Source organism: Triplophysa rosa, linkage group LG14, assembly GCF_024868665.1.
Source record: "Triplophysa rosa linkage group LG14, Trosa_1v2, whole genome shotgun sequence".
NCBI classification, from domain to species: Eukaryota; Metazoa; Chordata; class Actinopteri; order Cypriniformes; family Nemacheilidae; genus Triplophysa; species Triplophysa rosa.
Genome location: NC_079903.1, coordinates 22456771 through 22475472, shown reverse-complemented (window position 1 = coordinate 22475472; position 18702 = coordinate 22456771). Strand labels below are relative to the sequence as shown.

The 18702-nt window shown below is 37.9% G+C and overlaps 1 protein-coding gene across 4 annotated transcripts in view; it reads right to left on the bottom strand.

Annotated features, from left to right (window-relative positions):
* nbeab (neurobeachin b) overlaps positions 1–17149 on the bottom strand; it is a 237383-nt gene extending 220234 nt beyond the window's left edge. For all 4 annotated transcript variants that reach the window (XM_057350789.1, XM_057350791.1, XM_057350790.1 and 1 more), the window contains exon 1: positions 16711–17149. In XM_057350789.1, the coding sequence (XP_057206772.1) occupies positions 16711–16965 (255 nt within the window). In that variant the 5' untranslated portion in view covers positions 16966–17149. The remainder of the gene's footprint in view (positions 1–16710) is intronic.
* Positions 17150–18702: the final 1553 nt, after the last annotated feature.

The window sequence follows — 18702 nt, the reverse complement described above, 5'->3', positions numbered from 1 at the left end:
AAATGCTTTACAAATTTGAAGAGAGATCTCACATTGGTATTTGAACCACCAAATGTTAATATCTGTGCTGTTACCATAGTAAAAACCGCTGGTAAAAAAAATATTTTTTCGTGGTAAGCTTGACATTTTCACAGAATTGCTCTCCTGTTTTGTTGTTACTGGAACGGGGTTTTTCCTGGCTCAACATGAGGCGGAGGTGGTGCCATCCTGATCGTGTACACACACACACGTATAGGCCTACCGTACCTTTAAGTGGCTTAACCAAAGTGACTTTGAGTTTGACATATTAAAAGTTCTAATAAAATTAGATCAAAATGACAATTATTATATAAAACATTACTTTTATTCAACCAAACAGAAATGTTTTTTTTAATAAAATAAAGCTTTTTTATCATTTTCAACTAACTTTTCAGCCCATAATAGCCAACTGAATTAACCAGTCTTTCTAAATGAGCAAAGCTCATTCACATCTTGCATTCTCTGTGGTTCACTTTAAATGATTCAATGATCTCTTATATTAGATAGTGACTGAAAAGTTCAATAGTTTAAATGAATCGGTTCAAATGAGTCATTCGTGTGCGAGTCGTTCTGAACGCAAAGTGCGTTCATACTGGCGAACTCGCTGCGTACAGTATACGCTGATTCAACGATCCAACTGCACAGCTAAAGACATTACAATGATGTACGTCATGTTAATTTAATGCATTTCAAGAAATTAAACGTACTTGGATGCAAAACAAACAGCAGTGAAACACAGGCTGGCTCTTGTTCTGCAACTCTTTTTAGCGCCTTAGTGTGTTCTGTGCTGATAACGAAACAGCGCCTCCACTGTGGCGTAATGTCGCAACTGCAGTAACAAATGACAGTCTCTTAAATGCACGCAGCATTTCTTGTGAAGACTCGCAACATAGTTTTGGCGAGAGCCTGAGGTGGCACAACATTTGACGGAGGCGGCAGCCTCCAATTTCTCTATGCAGGAAAAACCCTGTGGGAGCCGGTGCTTCCTGCGCTTTCTGCTGGAAAGGGGGCGGAGACCAGCAGCTCATTTGCATTTAAAGAGACACACACCAAAACAGCCTTTTTTTCGTCACGGGAAACAATAGACTTGTAGGGCACAGTTTAATAAAAGATCTGTGGTGTATTTTGAGCTGAAACTTCACAGACACATTCTGTGGAGATTTATATTACATTTTGTAAAAGCGCTAGATTAGGGGACCTTTAAGACATGCTTTTTGGGCGTTAAATAAAGCCACAAACACTGCAAATGACGAGTGCAAACCTTAGTAAATGCCGTTGCGTGATTCATTCAAATACTCTTCTCCCATAAAGTTTGCGTCTGAAGAGGAAACGCCTACAAATGCAATAAGTGTCCACACTTTTTCAGCGCTAACTTTCACTGTGAGTCTTCAATAAATATGGACAGTAGTTTTTTAGTTTTATGCCAAAAAGCAGTTGTGCTGCCGCAGGCTGTTAGTAAATCTGGCCCTAAATGACTTAATCATTATGACATCATAAAGTGACTTTTTTCTTTAAAGTTGCTGGTTGGCTTCTACACTGCTGATAAATAATAACAAATAAAATGCAAGCAAAGTTGCTGAAATGAAACAAACTCATATTTACACAATATGTAGTAAATTAGAAATAAATTCACAAAAAGCAGAAAATACTATCTATTATTAAAACAGATAACTCCAAATATTCGGGTTGATTAATCTGCCTTACCGATCACAAAGCGAAAGAACTTTATTCTGAATCTGTAATATTTGTCTCCATATCGCCATCTCTGTTGAAATGCAGAACTGCAGGTTACTTTATGTACCTATCTTTATGTGTGAGGTGAAGACAAATAACGTCAAATTGACATTTTCAGCAAAATCCTACCCAACAGCTTGAATTATAAATCATTATATAAGCTCTATTATAACAATTGTGAATAAGCTACTCATTTTTATGCGTTTGCTCAAGAACAGATTTTGCTTATTTTAACCAGAAAAAATTATGGATTGCAGCCTGAATAAAAAAAGAGTCTCACAAAATATTGATGCATGTAATTTGCTGTGTAAGTGGCTTTTTTTTCAGTGAATAATCTACTGAGGCCGTGGGTAAAGAAATAATGAAACGGCGCAATCACTGGGGAGTGCAATCTGGGGAACAAATGGGGAACAATTTCAAATGTCACCAGTCATTACTTATGATTCAAGTAATTTTAATCCAAAAAGTTTCAAACACCCTCCATTTATGCATTCTGAAAAACCCTTTATTGATTATTTATCTCTTAATTTTCAATGTACACCAGTTACATCATAATGAATCGCCATTACAGTTCCTTTTCGTTAATGAGCACGACAGTATTCATCATGTATTCATATTATGACACACATGGTCAGTGTCCACCCGATCAGTACAGTCCTGCACCATCGCCCCTGAGATGAAACAAAAGTCAAATTCATGTAGTGCCATCATACTGTGTTAAAAAAACAGGATTATGCATGTCATTTCCTGATCAGATAAGAGCAAATATGTAATTGCTGTGTACCATCCCAAAAACAGCACCAGAAGATTGTGACTAATGATTTGGACACGGTTACACTTTGTACTTCACGCTAACAGGACCCACCAGACACGCATGAAAACCACAACTCGCACACTACTAAACATCGAATTTCACCATGAAATCAGCAGATTTAATTTGATTCAGCAGCCGTTTCATTTTCGAATCCCTGAATAGCCATTATTTCCTCTCCTGCTTTGTTAGTCTTGCGTATCTTAACATATTGACTCTCCATAAGGTCACATTTGCATCATCCACAATCTGCAATCTCTCATGAACGGCATTCTTTGGAATAGACCTTTAGTTTGCACGCTCTCAGATTTTGGTTTTCAATTAATAATCTTCATGGAAGACATGACATTGTGCCAATGACTGGTTCAGGTAAATGTTAACTCTTCACCTCTTGGGATATGGCTAATAGTTAATAGAGGAATTTGAACGGTCTAGTCTTTGTTGGGAAAATCAATTATTAATGAGAAGTCTCCTTTTTGGTTCCTAAGGACAGATTAATTCCTTCAGACAAAAGTTTAGGGCCACTTGACTGAAATGGTTCTTATGATATTAAAAATATCATAAGAACCTCTCCATATTAATCCGGGCTAGCACCTAAAACAGTCAAAAATCATGTCATTAGCAACCAAACAGAAACCAAAAGTATTATTTAAATGATTAACGCTGACATTCAAGCTGCTACTACAAACCAAATCATCAAAACCAGACAAGTAGCTCTTTAAATCTCACATGACTGTGTTTTGACAGAGGTTTTCATATTCACATCAGGTATTCTCCGTTTATTATTACACGGCTCATTTGAATGCTTGATTCTGATTGGCCAGTCACGACATTCCAAGGGTTGTTATTTTCAAATAACAACCACTCAAAACTAATAACACCTGTAACCCGGATGCTGCAAATCATTTTGAGAGGGGCCGTTTAATATTACACAAAAATGAATTATAAATATGTCTTTTAATAACATACAGTATATGACGTTATATTTACAAATGATTAAACCAATGTGCCTGTTCATGACGTTTGAACGTCGTTTCTTACTTTAAAACCGAAACTAAACGGCGTTTCCTCGCAGAAGGTCTGCATTCGATAAAAATGAGCTAATAAAATATTTCAAATTCACATTTTATGTCCAGTTTTTTTCCCATGTGGCAAAAAAAATCGTCAGCAGTCGACAAACAAGCAGTCGGCTGTTATCGCGAAATAAGCCCCTTCAGTGTGATACGGGGCTAATTTCTGCGATAACAACCGACTGCCTGTATATTATCCCTTACTCAGCAGTCAGGGGATCTGCACGATTAATCGCGGTTACCACTAAATCCTGCTGAAATCGAGCTGGCTGCGATTATGCAAGGTATCGATTATTTTATTTATGCGTAGCTTGTCCGTGAAGCACGGCTCTGGGATCAGTAGGAAATGCTGCTCGATCTAAAAGCAGTGCGAGTCGCAAGGAAATCTGGTTCCTAAAGATTTGTTTCACACTATAGGGCTGTCGATTAATTTCATCCAGACTAAAAGTTTGTGTTTATGTAATATATCTTTGTGTACTGTGCATATTATTTTGTATTTATAAACACAAACGTACACCTACATGTATACACATTTTGGAAATATTGACATGTATTTATTTATATTTACCAATAATTGAAATTATATATAAATGTTTATTCATTTTTATATTTTTCTTAATTATATGCATGTATGTGTACGTTTTATAAATAAAAAATTAATATGAACAGTACACAGACATATATTATAACTTTTATTCTGGATGCGATGAATCGTTTGACAGCCCTATTTCACACTGCTAAAAATGATTTTTGTTTTCTAGTACAAACATCTAAAACTTCTTAAATCAATATACATTTACTTGACAAGAAAAGTGACCTAAGATATTTAGTCTTGTTTTATGAAAGTAACCATAAGATTTAAGTAAGTTTAAAATTAAATTCATGTTCAAATTCTCCCAATGGGGCAAGAAAAATACATTTGAATTTAGTTGGACCTTTTTAAGGGTATGTTATCTTCATTTAAATTAATTTAATGTTAACACATTTTACCAGAAAACAAGACAAAAATGCTTAGTAAGATGTTTTTTTGCAGAGCAGGTCCCACCTTTAACGTAATGTGGAATTCTGTTCAAATTGTATTGTCGATTATAAGAAGCTGATCTCATCTCACAGAAAAAAGCGGTGATTTTACAAGGCTGCAATTAAGAAAAAATCTTAGAAAAAAGTCCCACCCCTAAATCTACGTCACTGGAATGAATGCAAAACATGAGATGAATGTACGAATTATACAAATTAGACACAAATAATTGCCATGAGATAAGTCATCAATAGCACTGCAATGTGACATTCCAAATTATTGTAGAAGAGACACGTTAGGGTTCATCTAAACAGGCAGCATTTCATTTTAGCCATTTTATTGCATTGATGACTGTTAATCCACATGGATACGAGGCAGAAGCTTTTGTCAGAGACGGCACAATTACAACACAAAACGCTTTCCATTCACATTAACCTCATTTAACAATTTACAAGCATTGAAACCTACCTAGAGGCTAAAACTCTTGTGCTTTTTTTGGCCTTATCTTGGTAACAGCTTTCACTTTAGACTCAGTGGCAGAAGAAGATTAATGACAGAGCTCTTCTTAATTAGGCCAGATAAGACACACTGGCAAGACTCGGGCGTGTAGCACGCGATTGAGAACATGGACAATCTCTCTCTGCCGCTGAACGTCCGCTTGCGTGGATATGACAGAACTTTGTTAGCGATTGCGTTTCTGAATGACTCTATATTGGATTCGCACCGTTGAAAGGAATAAGAGGCATCGACATTAACCTCAGAGGACATTATTAGTCACAACTGACAAAAAGACTTATCACAGAGATTCCACAATCACAGCGCTTCTAATACAGATGTGAATGCTGTGAAAAGAACATTAAAGGAACGGTCATGCAAATGATAAAATGATTCACCTCCATGTTAGTCCATATGCATATTCATTTCTTTCTTTAGTGGTGACATTTGAATATAACTTCTTAGAAATAATGAAACTGAAGACTGGGACTGTCAAACTCAACAGCACATAAATATGATGATTTTCAAAGAATTGGTTGATTCAGTTCACTAAACCAATATGAGTCATTCACAAATCGCTCCGATCCGGTTCTCAGTGACTCGGTGTTCCGGTTTGCAGCTGCTCACTGGAGGAAAAATGAATGAATAATAGCCTAAACGTCAGACTTCCTCACACAAAAACATCATGTGGATTAGAAGACTATTTCTATGAGACTTTCTTTTTTTCTTAATTTGGAGCTTGACACATTCACGGAGGACTGAACTGTTGCTTCTACTCTGGACACGACACAATCCTACTTGCTTGAAGGAAACGCCCTTCCACCCAATGTTCATGTGATGATTTTTGTGCACGCTCAGAGTGCTTCTGGGAATGTTCTTCGGTGTTCTCCTAATGACCGTGTTGCCTGTCAGGGGTAAAACCGCATCCTCCTGGTAGCTGAGCGTATTACCAGGACAGGCTTGAGTGACCACTGACCATAGTCCAGTTCTGCAGAAACCGTCACTCTTGCCCAACAAAACCTCGGGATGCAATACAAGCCTGAAGTTGTTAGAAAAGAAAAAGGTCTATTATAGGGAATACATGTGGTTCAAAAAAAAAATCTTCATCAGTTTTGTTCTCCAGTAGAAAACAGCCTTAAAACAAGATCATTTCACTTGAGAAAACCCAATTTGCTATCGGGGTAAGAAAAATAACTTTAACTCGGGCAAACTTAGATGGTTTTACTGTAAACAAGACAAAATTTAACTGATTAAGAAAATGATTTCTTGCAGTGTAACATAATCTAGATGTTTTTTTTCCAGTACGAGTTCAATTCCTATTAATATTGTGACATAAATGCTGTTCCAAAGCCAGCACACATAGCACATATTGTTACGAATTCTTAGGATCCTAAATGAAAATCTGCCTCTCAATAGTTTGAATAATGTAAACGATTCAAGAACCTTCTGGTCTACTACACAAAACATCTGGCACAATCATCATCATCATCATCTCAACACATAAAGTATGTAGAGTATTTCTTGCATTAAGCTACTAATACAAGCGTAAGGAACCTTTACAGTACGTGTCTTTACTGTGTCACCGAGATACAAGACTGCAAGTGACACAATGACCCGAGTTGTTTGTCACTAATAAGCTAGAAAAACAGTTACACACATTTGTCTTTTTGTCATTGTATGACTCATTCCCTTTGGATGATTCCTTCCTGCCACGAAACAAAGCTAACAGTGACTACATCTGAAAGGACTAATGTTCCTATTTTTCATTTGCCATTCAATTGCTGTCTATATCCGCCCTGTTCCCTTTCGCTGTAATTTCGTACAGTGCCATCTATGCATAAGCACGGCTCAATTACCAATGTAAAATGTTCCTGTATAATTACCACTCGAGACCGTTGTGCTCCGGTGATTTTAGTGAACCTTTTAGAACGAGATCTTCAGATGAATTTCTAGACAATCTCATCGTTTGCCCTGACAATCCTTTAGCGATGCTTGCTAATGCTAACTACTGTTCTTGTGCAATATGACCAGTGTTGGGTGTAACTAGTCACTAAGTAATTAGTTACTGTAATTTAATTACTTTTCCCTTGAAAAAGTAAAGTAAGGGATTACTCTTATTTTTTCTGTAATTTAATTAGTTACTTTTGATGTAATTAAACTAAATACTTTGTGTAATATATGTGTGTGCAATAGTGGAATTGACATCAAAATTCAAAGTCTAACTTTAAAATCTGTGCTTTAATGTATAATTCTCACATTTGTAATACAGACCCGATTCCAAAAAAGTTGGGACACTGTACAAATTGTGAATAAAAAAGGAATGCAATAATTTACGAATCTCATAAACTTATATTTTATTCACAATAGAATATAGATAACATATCAAATGTTGAAAGTGAGACATTTTGAAATGTCATGCCAAATATTGGCTCATTTTGGATTTCATGAGAGCTACACATTCCAAAAAAGTTGGGACAGGTAGCAATAAGAGGCCGGAAAAGTTAAATGTACATATAAGGAACAGCTGGAGGACCAATTTGCAACTTACTAGGTCAATTGGCAACATGATTGGGTATAAAAAGAGCCTCTCAGAGTGGCAGTGTCTCTCAGAAGTCAAGATGGGCAGAGGATCACCAATTCCCCCAATGCTGCGGCGAAAAATAGTGGAGCAATATCAGAAAGGAGTTTCTCAGAGAAAAATTGCAAAGAGTTTGAAGTTATCATCATCTACAGTGCATAATATCATCCAAAGATTCAGAGAATCTGGAACAATCTCTGTGCGTAAGGGTCAAGGCCGGAAAACCATACTGGATGCCCGTGATCTTCGGGCCCTTAGACGGCACTGCATCACATACAGGAATGCTACTGTAATGGAAATCACAACATGGGCTCAGGAATACTTCCAGAAAACATTGTCGGTGAACACAATCCACCGTGCCATTCGCCGTTGCCGGCTAAAACTCTATAGGTCAAAAAAGAAGCCATATCTAAACATGATCCAGAAGCGCAGGCGTTTTCTCTGGGCCAAGGCTCATTTAAAATGGACTGTGGCAAAGTGGAAAACTGTTCTGTGGTCAGACGAATCAAAATTTGAAGTTCTTTTTGGAAAACTGGGACGCCATGTCATCCGGACTAAAGAGGACAAGGACAACCCAAGTTGTTATCAGCGCTCAGTTCAGAAGCCTGCATCTCTGATGGTATGGGGTTGCATGAGTGCGTGTGGCATGGGCAGCTTACACATCTGGAAAGGCACCATCAATGCTGAAAGGTATATCCAAGTTCTAGAACAACATATGCTCCCATCCAGACGTCGTCTCTTTCAGGGAAGACCTTGCATTTTCCAACGTGACAACGCCAGACCACATACTGCATCAATTACAACATCATGGCTGCGTAGAAGAAGGATCCGGGTACTGAAATGGCCAGCCTGCAGTCCAGATCTTTCACCCATAGAAAACATTTGGCGCATCATAAAGAGGAAGATGCGACAAAGAAGACCTAAGACAGTCGAGCAACTAGAAGCCTGTATTAGACAAGAATGGGACAACATTCCTATTCCTAAACTTGAGCAACTTGTCTCCTCAGTCCCCAGACGTTTGCAGACTGTTATAAAAAGAAGAGGGGATGCCACACAGTGGTAAACATGGCCTTGTCCCAACTTTTTTGAGATGTGTTGATGCCATGAAATTTAATAGTTAATAATTTTAGTTAATAATACTACTTTATGTAGTTTAATATTATTTATTTGAATGAATTAAATAAGCCCTTTCATGTCTATTCTTGAATCACTTAACTAACCAAGGTTGATGTAGGATATAGGAAGTAATTAGTAATAAGTAACTAAATACATTTTGGAGAGAGTAATTTGTACAGTAATCTAATTACACTATTGAATATGTCATTAGTAACTAGTAATTAATTACTTTTTGAGAGTAACTTACCCAACACCGAATATGACTTATCTAAGGGAAAGGATTTTAACTTGACAGATGACAATATAAACAAAAATAAACTGAAGCCCTTCCCCAAAACTGAGATCGTGCAAATTTTTATGAATTAGTCGTCTCGTAAAATAGTTACGAATTGCTGTGAGATTGTGTTGGGAACGCAGAGGAAATAAAAAGAGCAATTCTACCCTAGAAAACTGCATGTTCACTAGTCAACTTTCCATGACTTAATCAGTTTTTACTACTTTTTTAAAAGTTTCCGTGACTATAGAAACACTGTAACTCAGAACGGAGCCGTACTTTAAAAACTATACTCAAAGGACAAGATCAGAGGAAACATTTTCCATAGCCAATATTTGATTAAAAGTTCTTCATAAAATATATAATAACCGTTGGCATGGATCACAGAGATGTGCGAAGTGTATTTTCAGCTTCATCTTTGAAAAGTCTCTCTGTTGGAGTTAGTTCAAACCTGCGACTGAGCTGTTTAATTGTTAATGCGCTCTATATGTTTCTAGCTAGTCATTTTTACCACCCACAGGTCTGAGTTTAAACTAAAACGGTCCAAGTGTAACAAATAGGAAGATCCTGACTGAGAGAGAAAAAAGGCCTAAACCCGGCAGTGATATATTTGGGGTCACTTTCAGAGCTAAAAAAGCTTAAACATCGATAGCCAATCAAAGTCTATTTGAATTTAAAGGGTTCACAGCCTCACACATTTAAAATGTGAAACAGCAGTGTAAGCTCAGAATAAACATAACGTTATCATATGTTAATGTGGATGCTTATAGCTTATAGCAGTTGCGCTATTCGCTATTTACACGGCGGAATTTGGAAGAGACACTTCTCCAGAAAGGAAACTCGTCTACTCGTGCGAGAAGTTAAAGTGCGCAAGCAGACCGTCTACAGGACAAGCCGGATTTTTATCTTTATGTCCACAATAATAATATTTTACATTGTAATCAATTTATTTGTAATATTTTGCATTATTGTGTGCTGCTGCGCGTCCCTCTGTGTGTAATAAGCAGAATGTACGAGTGCTGTGCACCCGCCTATAGGCGCATATTCCTAATGCGCTCTTTAAATAACTCAAAAAATATTCTATTATTCTAAAGCAATCTATTCAGTTCCTCAAAATCGCAAAGCGCCAACAATGCGCCTGAGCACACCTATTTTTTAGACCAACACGCCGCCCATGGGCACACAAATTAACAGCCGGACTATACTTTTGCCTTTAGCCTCCTTGTTAGAGCGCTCGTCTCCCATTCCAGACAGACGCTGGTTCAAGACAAGCTCGAAGCGGGTAGAGTAGGAGCAGGAGTCATTTTGGAAAACCACTAGCCACAGTATCAAGCCCCGTTTATAGGTATAAGTTTAACATTTGTTAACTTTATTATTCATTATATTCATTAAGGTTGAATGATTTTTTGCATTTATTGGCAATATTAGGTATAATTATTGACACCCCACCAAAGACCTCACTAATATTCAAACCCTGGCTACGGCCATGAAAGGGTTAACCTTAGCTAATACTGGAGTCACGAGGATTCATGTGTTAAAACTGCCCAGGTTAACTATATGTTAGTACATGTTTGTTAGTTAACGTATTAATTAACACCTGAAAGTAAAACTTAGCTAATGGACCCTTGAAAAAGAACGAGGCGTTCTTCTGAGTATTTGTAATGAGCAGCTGGATTCGTAGTGGTCCTCCGATTACACATTTTACTGTGGGGAGTGGGGCATTCACTCTAATTTACTAATTTATAAATTATAAATGTGGGGGAAAACGACAAAAAAGGTCCACTTTTTGAGAAAAATAACCACCCCTTCCACAAGGCTGGCTACGGTCCTGTATGATGAGTTTGAAACTCTGTTCAGCTTGTTTCTTCTGCTTTGAGCGCTGTTATGAGCGCAGATGTCATGCCGCTTTCTCCTGGGTCCTGAAGTACACAAAATTTCTCACAACGCACGCAGACATATGATTTGCTGAATTGTGTTGCGTTTATATGAAAATCTGATTTACTCACTTATGGTTGTGTTTAATCTGAACTAAGAAACTTTTACCCCCAACGTGCCATGACTAATATGAATGTTAATTATTTTATGTAAATCAAACAAAAGTACATTTACAGGTAAACTCAATATTAAATTTGGTTTACTTTTTTTACATTTCCAGAGCATGTTAATAAAACGGTGATAATATTGATAATCGTGATAATGTTGTTCACTATAACCGTGATCTGAAATTTTCACACCATTACATCTCTAGTCGTCACGTTTACGCTTATTTGCCGAAGAAAATAACATATTTACGGAATGCGTTCTGTAAAGCAGTTTGTCCGTTTAGGGCTACCGTAGAAACAACATGGTGAATTGCATGTAAGGGGACCCGCAGTGTATGTAGATAGAAATAGCTCATTCTAAGGTAATAAAAACATTGTGCTTCATTATGTAATGTCTTTATATAGGTTGACGTCACGCAATCTAAGCTCCGCCATTTTGGCAGGCATTCAGGAGAGAGCTAGAGCGGCCGTAGGATTGACTCTTCGAGTAGGACGAGGGAAAGTTGATGGCATATAGTTGTTACGTTAGATATCAGGATAGTGCAGGTCAGGAATGCTATTCATTCCTTTATTGCAGTGATACTCAAATCTGGCTCGCGACATCCATTTTCCTGTTGAGTTCAGCCCCAACTCTGATAAAACACAGCTGAACAAGCTAATTGCGGTTCTTTAATTTCATACGCCAAGCAATCTCCGCAGCCCCGCATTAAGTCGAACGCGGCATGTTCTTGAACACTTTGAGCTTGTTCAGGTGTGTTTTATCAGAGTTGGGGCTGAACTCGGCAGGAAAATGGATCTCGCGAGCCAGATTTGAGTATTACTGCTTTATTGATACATGTTAAAAGCACCCCGGGGGCATTATAGGGACCTGCTATGTTTAATCTATTAAGTTTTGCTATGTACATGTCTATGTCTTTTGAATTTAAGTGCGCAGTGAACTCTGTTGCTTTGAAACTTATGCTGGCGCCATTCATTTCATATTCGCTCCCGGCTGTCCTTGCCTGCCAGTATGGTGGTGTAAAGAGAATGGGTCACGTGACCTCCGGAGCTCTATACTTAGTTTTGTAGGACATAGTTATGTATATTATATTGCATTTCTGTCAATAGATCCTCCAAGAAATGACACATTGGACCTTTAAACACTTTTTATTGGGTTTGACTTTCCCGTTTGCCAAGTTTCCTTCCGTTAGATTGAGCCAACTCTGCCTTTAGGTGCCTTCCACGTCTGACTGATGGGCCTAATTCTTGTTCCTGCTTACCATCATCCTGTCCAAAACAAGGTCCGTTCGTGAAATATCGCACATCCGGAATGAACGAGTAGCTTTTTGAAAGTCTCTCTGAAATTGGGTACACAAGATTTAACGTGCGTTTAAAGCATACTGTGCATTAGTCTTGACAAGCAGAGTGTTCCCGGTTTCATTCTCGTGGATGAGGTTTAACAGTACGATAAAGTCACGCCAGTCTCCTATCTCAGTTAAAACCAACAAAGTAAATCTAGTGGGATCAATTTCATTACACAACACATCGCCCACCGGAGACTTTGGCGATCAATTCTTAATTGAGACATCAAACCCACCTCACAACTGTTCGCCTCATACATTGCGTTTCGGAAACACTGACAAGGAAAACGGTGTTAACACAACGACAGGATGATTGCGAGCGCGATAGATGAAAGCTGAAGCGTTGTCTGACAACGTGCAAGAAGCTTTGGCATCCCATCTGGACTGTTTATTCCCTTTTTTGTGTTTAATCCAATTGTGTACGCACAGCACTATTTACAAGAGCGGCAAACCAATTCTGCAATTCTCAAGCAACATATAGGCCGGTGTGGGTCTTTGTAAACTCTTTGATTCACAATTCAGATGGAAATCGATGTTTACAACAATTAATTTGGACAGAAACGTCTTCCTCAATGACTGGAGAAGAACGTTGACATTTCCATTTCGGACAGACTAGCACACAAAACGGCGAGGCACACACACAAGAGTTATCATGACATAAACTCGCCTCAGCTTGTCTGTGTGAAAATGCCGTTCCCCTAGAGACGTCTGGGTTGTGTCGAGAACATCGCAGATCTCTCAGAGCCGCAGAATACTGCAGCGGTGCCTTTGCCCTGACACGCCGAGGGCCGTATCATGACCGCCTGGCGTAATGTGACAAAACGGGTGGTAATTAATATCTGGAGCAAGAACAAGGAGACTGCAAAAATCCCTCTTGCTGCCAGGGTCAGATATGTACTGGTGAAGTTAAAACTCTGTGTGTCTGCTTTAAAGCCATTTCTAGTATTCGTGTCCACATTAAAGTGTAAAACACTTTCGGTGTCACTTCCTCTCTGTTGCTTCGAATTTGTTGCCCAGCGTGCATTGAACATCAACACCCGTGGCCTCAGACACTGGACCTGTTGTGTAAATGCCGTCAGCATCATCTCATTGACTCACATGAAGCATTACTGTGTGAAAGACAGACAACAGTCACAAAGAATCACCTGATGCCAAAACCGCTATGTCCATTTTGTCTATGTTGAATGTAGCACTTCAGAGAAACATGGAACAAAGTGAGGCCTGAAACTCTTTAAAAAGAAGTCAACAAATGATAGGGAGTTGCTTAGCCTTCAGAAAAATACTTGAAAATATTGGAAATCTTTTTGGAATCGTTTTATACGAGGTGTAAAATTTCGTAACCCCTGTACTTTTAATAATTACCTTTTAATAATGACAACATTATTAAACACAAGACACTTTTTTCTTAACATATCTTAACATATTGTTTAGCAACGCAGTGAACACAACAATGTTTGGGGAAATCAAATGAAACAATTTTTTTGCCTTCCCACCATGCTGAAGATAACGGGTTTGGAAAAGACCAGAATCACCCATTTTCAGATGTCAGGGTGCACACAAATGTGTAATGTGACCCTGTATTACAAAACCAGTTTTAAGTAGAACGGGAACATTTGCAGCGATAGCCAAAAATGCATTTTACGGGTCAAAATTATGGATTTTTCTTTTATGCCTAAAAGCATTAGGATATTAAGTAAAGATCATGTTCCATTAAGATATTTTGTAAATTTCCTACCGTAAATATATCGAAACTTTATTTTTGTGAGTGGATGCAGCAAAATCGCTAACAAAAATGGCCAGAAACACGCCTCAAACTTCTCACTGCTGCCCGCTCTTACCCACTCTGATTAATACTCAATATTTGGATTTTTTTCTTAATATTTGGATTTTTAAACAGTTACATCTTGGCCAAATATTGTCGATCCTAACAAACCATAAATCAATAGAAAGCAGATCTTACTAGATGGTCCACAAGTAAAGGTGGATGGGTTCTTCCGAATTTTAAATATTACATTTGGGCAATACAGGCTAGAATCCTCCTAGACTGGATACATAAACCTGAAGATCATGCTCTATGGGTAGATCGATGTAGAGCAACAATTCTACAACCCAGTTTCTTTGATTAACTTATTAGACCAGAAACATCAAATTCCTTTAAGGCAAAAGAAAACCCCCTTATTCTTAGAGTATCGAAACATACAGACCAAAAGGACTCTTGGATGTAATCAGAGTTTACCTATTCTTTCTACACTGACTGGTAACTTAAATTTCCGTCATACTGTACCAATATGTGCTCTCAATTTGGAGTAAGCAGGATATATGACTTATTTCACAAAGGAGAGTTCATGGCATTCGAGGAGCTGCACCGAAAGTACAGTATTCCCCGAAAAGATTTTTTGATATATTTACAGATAAGACACTTTGTTCAGACCGGGCACAGTAGTCTGCACTTGGATAAATCTGATTTCTTCTCGGATAGATTCTTCCTTAAGAATGCTGACCATTTCATATCCAAATTGATAAATGAACACAAAGATCTGATTTCTTTGAAAAGGGCATGGAATATGACATTGAAGAAAACGTCCGGGAAGATATGATCAAAACTGCCTTTTAATATTTCAGTTTGCAATAGATTCAAAGAAACGCAATTTAATATTGTACATAGAGCGTACATATCTCCATACGACTACAGTAAAATAAATAAATCGGTAACTCCTCTATGTCAAAAACAGTACTGGTACACTTTTTCGTTGTCTTTGGGAATGCTCTATGATCTCCGACTTTTGGAAGCATGTTTGTGATAAACTATGCATTGTGATATATGCAAGCGAAAGGTTACAGCTTCCCCACTCATGTGTCTATTGGGTATATTGCCATCTTCATTTCTGGGATTCGCAGAAGTTTTTAAAACTTTGCTGATGCTAGGTAGGAAGCTGATTTTAAATAAGTGGGTGTAGGTTAAATCTAAATCGTTTTGTAAATTGTGAGCTAGTCCTTTGGAATGTCTTGGCATTGATCGCAAGCTCACTACGTATCCTTAAATAATACAAGATAAGATGATATATCTTTGTGATAGCCTACACTGCTTTTGAGGGTTTTGGTTTCTTTGTTCTTTTTTATTTTATTTTATTTTTTCTTCTTTTTTCTCTCTGTACTTCTACGGCCATGTTCATGTGTAACTCCTAATGTTGTTCCCTTGAAAATCCAATAAAAAAAAGAAGAAAAATCTCACCATCAGCTAAAACAATAAGCAACGCCATAAGAGTGACTACACAAGGTTCTCAATATGATGGTTTTGGGATAACACCTAAACTCACAACAACATTGTTTTAGGCAAACTACTCCGTCTATTTGTTTTTTTATAACGCAAATCTATGCCATACAGACATATTTAAACGTTTTAAATCAATTGCGTATTCATAATGATTGATAGGAAAAGTTCGTTCCTAGGCTGACGTCACAAACCAAAGGTACTGACGCAAACTACTGTTCATAAACATTCATACATCTGACACCGAGTGTACAAGTGCAGAGACTACAGTAACAAAAGTCACCCCCAGTGTTGGGTAAGTTACTCTCAAAAAGTAATTAATTACTAGTTACTAATTACATATTCAAAAGTGTAATTAGATTACTGTACAAATGACTCTCTCCAAAAAGTATTTAATTACTTATTACTAATTACTTTCTATATCCTACATCAACCTTGGTTAGTTAAGTGATTCAAGGATAGGCATGAAAGGGCTCTTTTAATTCATTCAAATAAATAATATTAAACTACATAAAGTACTCTTATTAACTGACCAAAGTATTACAGATGTGAGAATTATACATTAAAGCACAGATTTTAAAGTTAGACTTTGCATTTTGATGTCAATTCCACTATTGCACACACATATAATACACAAAGTATTTAGTTGAATTACATCAAAAGTAACTGTAATTAAATTACAGAAAAAATAAGAGTAATCCCTTACTTTACTTTTCCAAGGGAAAAGTAATTAAATTACAGTAACTAATTACTTAGTAACTAGTTACACCCAACACTGGTCACCCCCTCATTCATTCACCCATAACGATGTTCACGCAACGTAACCCCGCACGCTTGCTCAAAACCAAGTGAGTCCCTTGCTCGACTCCTATTCCACACCGCATTAGCACACTATCCAGGTAGGAAGTTCATTGGGTTTGAACACGGCCAAAGTCACACTCACCAGATTCAACACCGTCTCCACTATATCTCTGTTTCCCACCTCTCCGACTTGAATGAGACCGGCGAGCACTGCGAATTTCATCTTGATATTCCGTATCGGAACCGACGGGTGCATCACCCCAGCCGGCAGGACCACCGATCCCGAGCAAGACATCCTCATCGTGTCACCGGTACCGGAGCAGGACGCGGCGGCGGCGGATCCGTGCTGCCTGTGACCGGAGACGGGCTCTCTGTCGAGCGGCGGAACACTCGCCATGTATCTGGTTTAAACGCAGCGCTTTGTCATCGAGGTCTGGGAGTGTTTGAATAAAACCAAGTTAAATTGTATATTTAAATCGGGTGAAGGGGGAGAAATGTCCACCGGCTGCAGCAGGATAAGTCCAAATGCATGAGACGGGTTGACAGTAGACTGGAGACTGTACTGGGCTCCGGGCTGGTTTGTGTTTAGTGATGTAGTATGTGGGTTTGCATTACCCAGCTGGGTGTACTGATCAAGTGTTTGGCATGCTGGGAAAACGCCCCCTGTGCTCAGAAGTGTATCCTCGGCTGCAGTTTGCACACTCTTTCAGCACCTATGGATTGAAAGCAATGTATGAATCCCTACAGATAGATAGAAATAGCTCATTCTAAAGTAATAAGAACGCAACGCTTCATTATGTAAGGTCACTATACACCTATAGTTGACACACAGCACCTTTAAAGTACACGTGTGTGTTTCCTGGGGATCAAATACAGAACCTTTTGCGCTGGTAACACAATCAGTTGAACTACATGAACATAAGTATCCAATATAATAAGGTTTTCCTGCTGCACATTTGCTGGTTTGAGTCTTTCAAAAGAGCAAAATCTCGTCTCAGATTTATAAGAAGGTATATCATCATATACAAATACATAGCCTACACAAGACAGCGAGGACACATTGCATTTATAATGAATCGATTTATCTACGTCTTTCTATCTACATACACCGCGGGTCCCCTGTGTTTCTACAGTAGCCCTAAACGGACAGACTGCTCTACAGAGCGCGTTTCGTAAATACGTTATCTGCTTCGGCAAAGAAATGAAAACGTGACCACATCTTAGTTCTGTGTCAGCCGCCGTAGTGCTTCGAAAGGAAGGGGTGAGAGGGAGCCATTGGTTGCAATTCAAAACCTCACCACTAGATATTTAATACACTGATTAATTATTCATTTTAATCACATTTTAATGTCACGATCGTTGTTATAATTTATTTTTTGTTTGGTTGCTTTAGATTTTTTCCTCCAGTTTCAATGAACACAACGACTGCTCTACTAAACCAAAACACAGCGGAGTGTAAATCTAAACTAGCAAATACCGACTGTAAGATGTGGCTATAACGATGTATTTGAAATTACCAATAAATAATGACATGCAATAGGAGAATGAAAATGTTTTTTTCATAGACAAATACTGACATCTAGTGGACAGAAGAAGCCTCACTAACAAAACAGGTACAAAGGAATTTAAGTTTCAATAATGTGATCTGCAAAAAATGACTTCTTTTTGGCTAATGCAACAAATGCCTCTTTTTTTCAGCCCCACCTACCCCTTTAACCACCTGTCATAAAGAGACCATATTATTTAATACATTATAAAATCAAGTCCCCTGCTCCGTTTTTCAGTTTCAAGAACAATACAACAAAAGCACATACATCCATTTGAAAGACTAAATAAGACTAAAATAGACTTTAACGCTCGAGCACACAGGCTCTTCATCAGGCTCCAAACGTTTCTCTATTAAAATATATATATATATATATATATCTTTTTAGAGCTTTGGTGTGGCGACTATCATATATTTTTCTGATCTGTTTCAGTGAGAGTAATTTTATTTTTAATGTAAAGTTCGGTTCAAATTTTAAAAAACAGATTGATTGAGCTGTTAGGAACATTTCTAGGAACAATTTATGACACTGACAATGGAAATAAAACAGACAGCAGTCAAATTAATATTAATTCATACATACTTTAA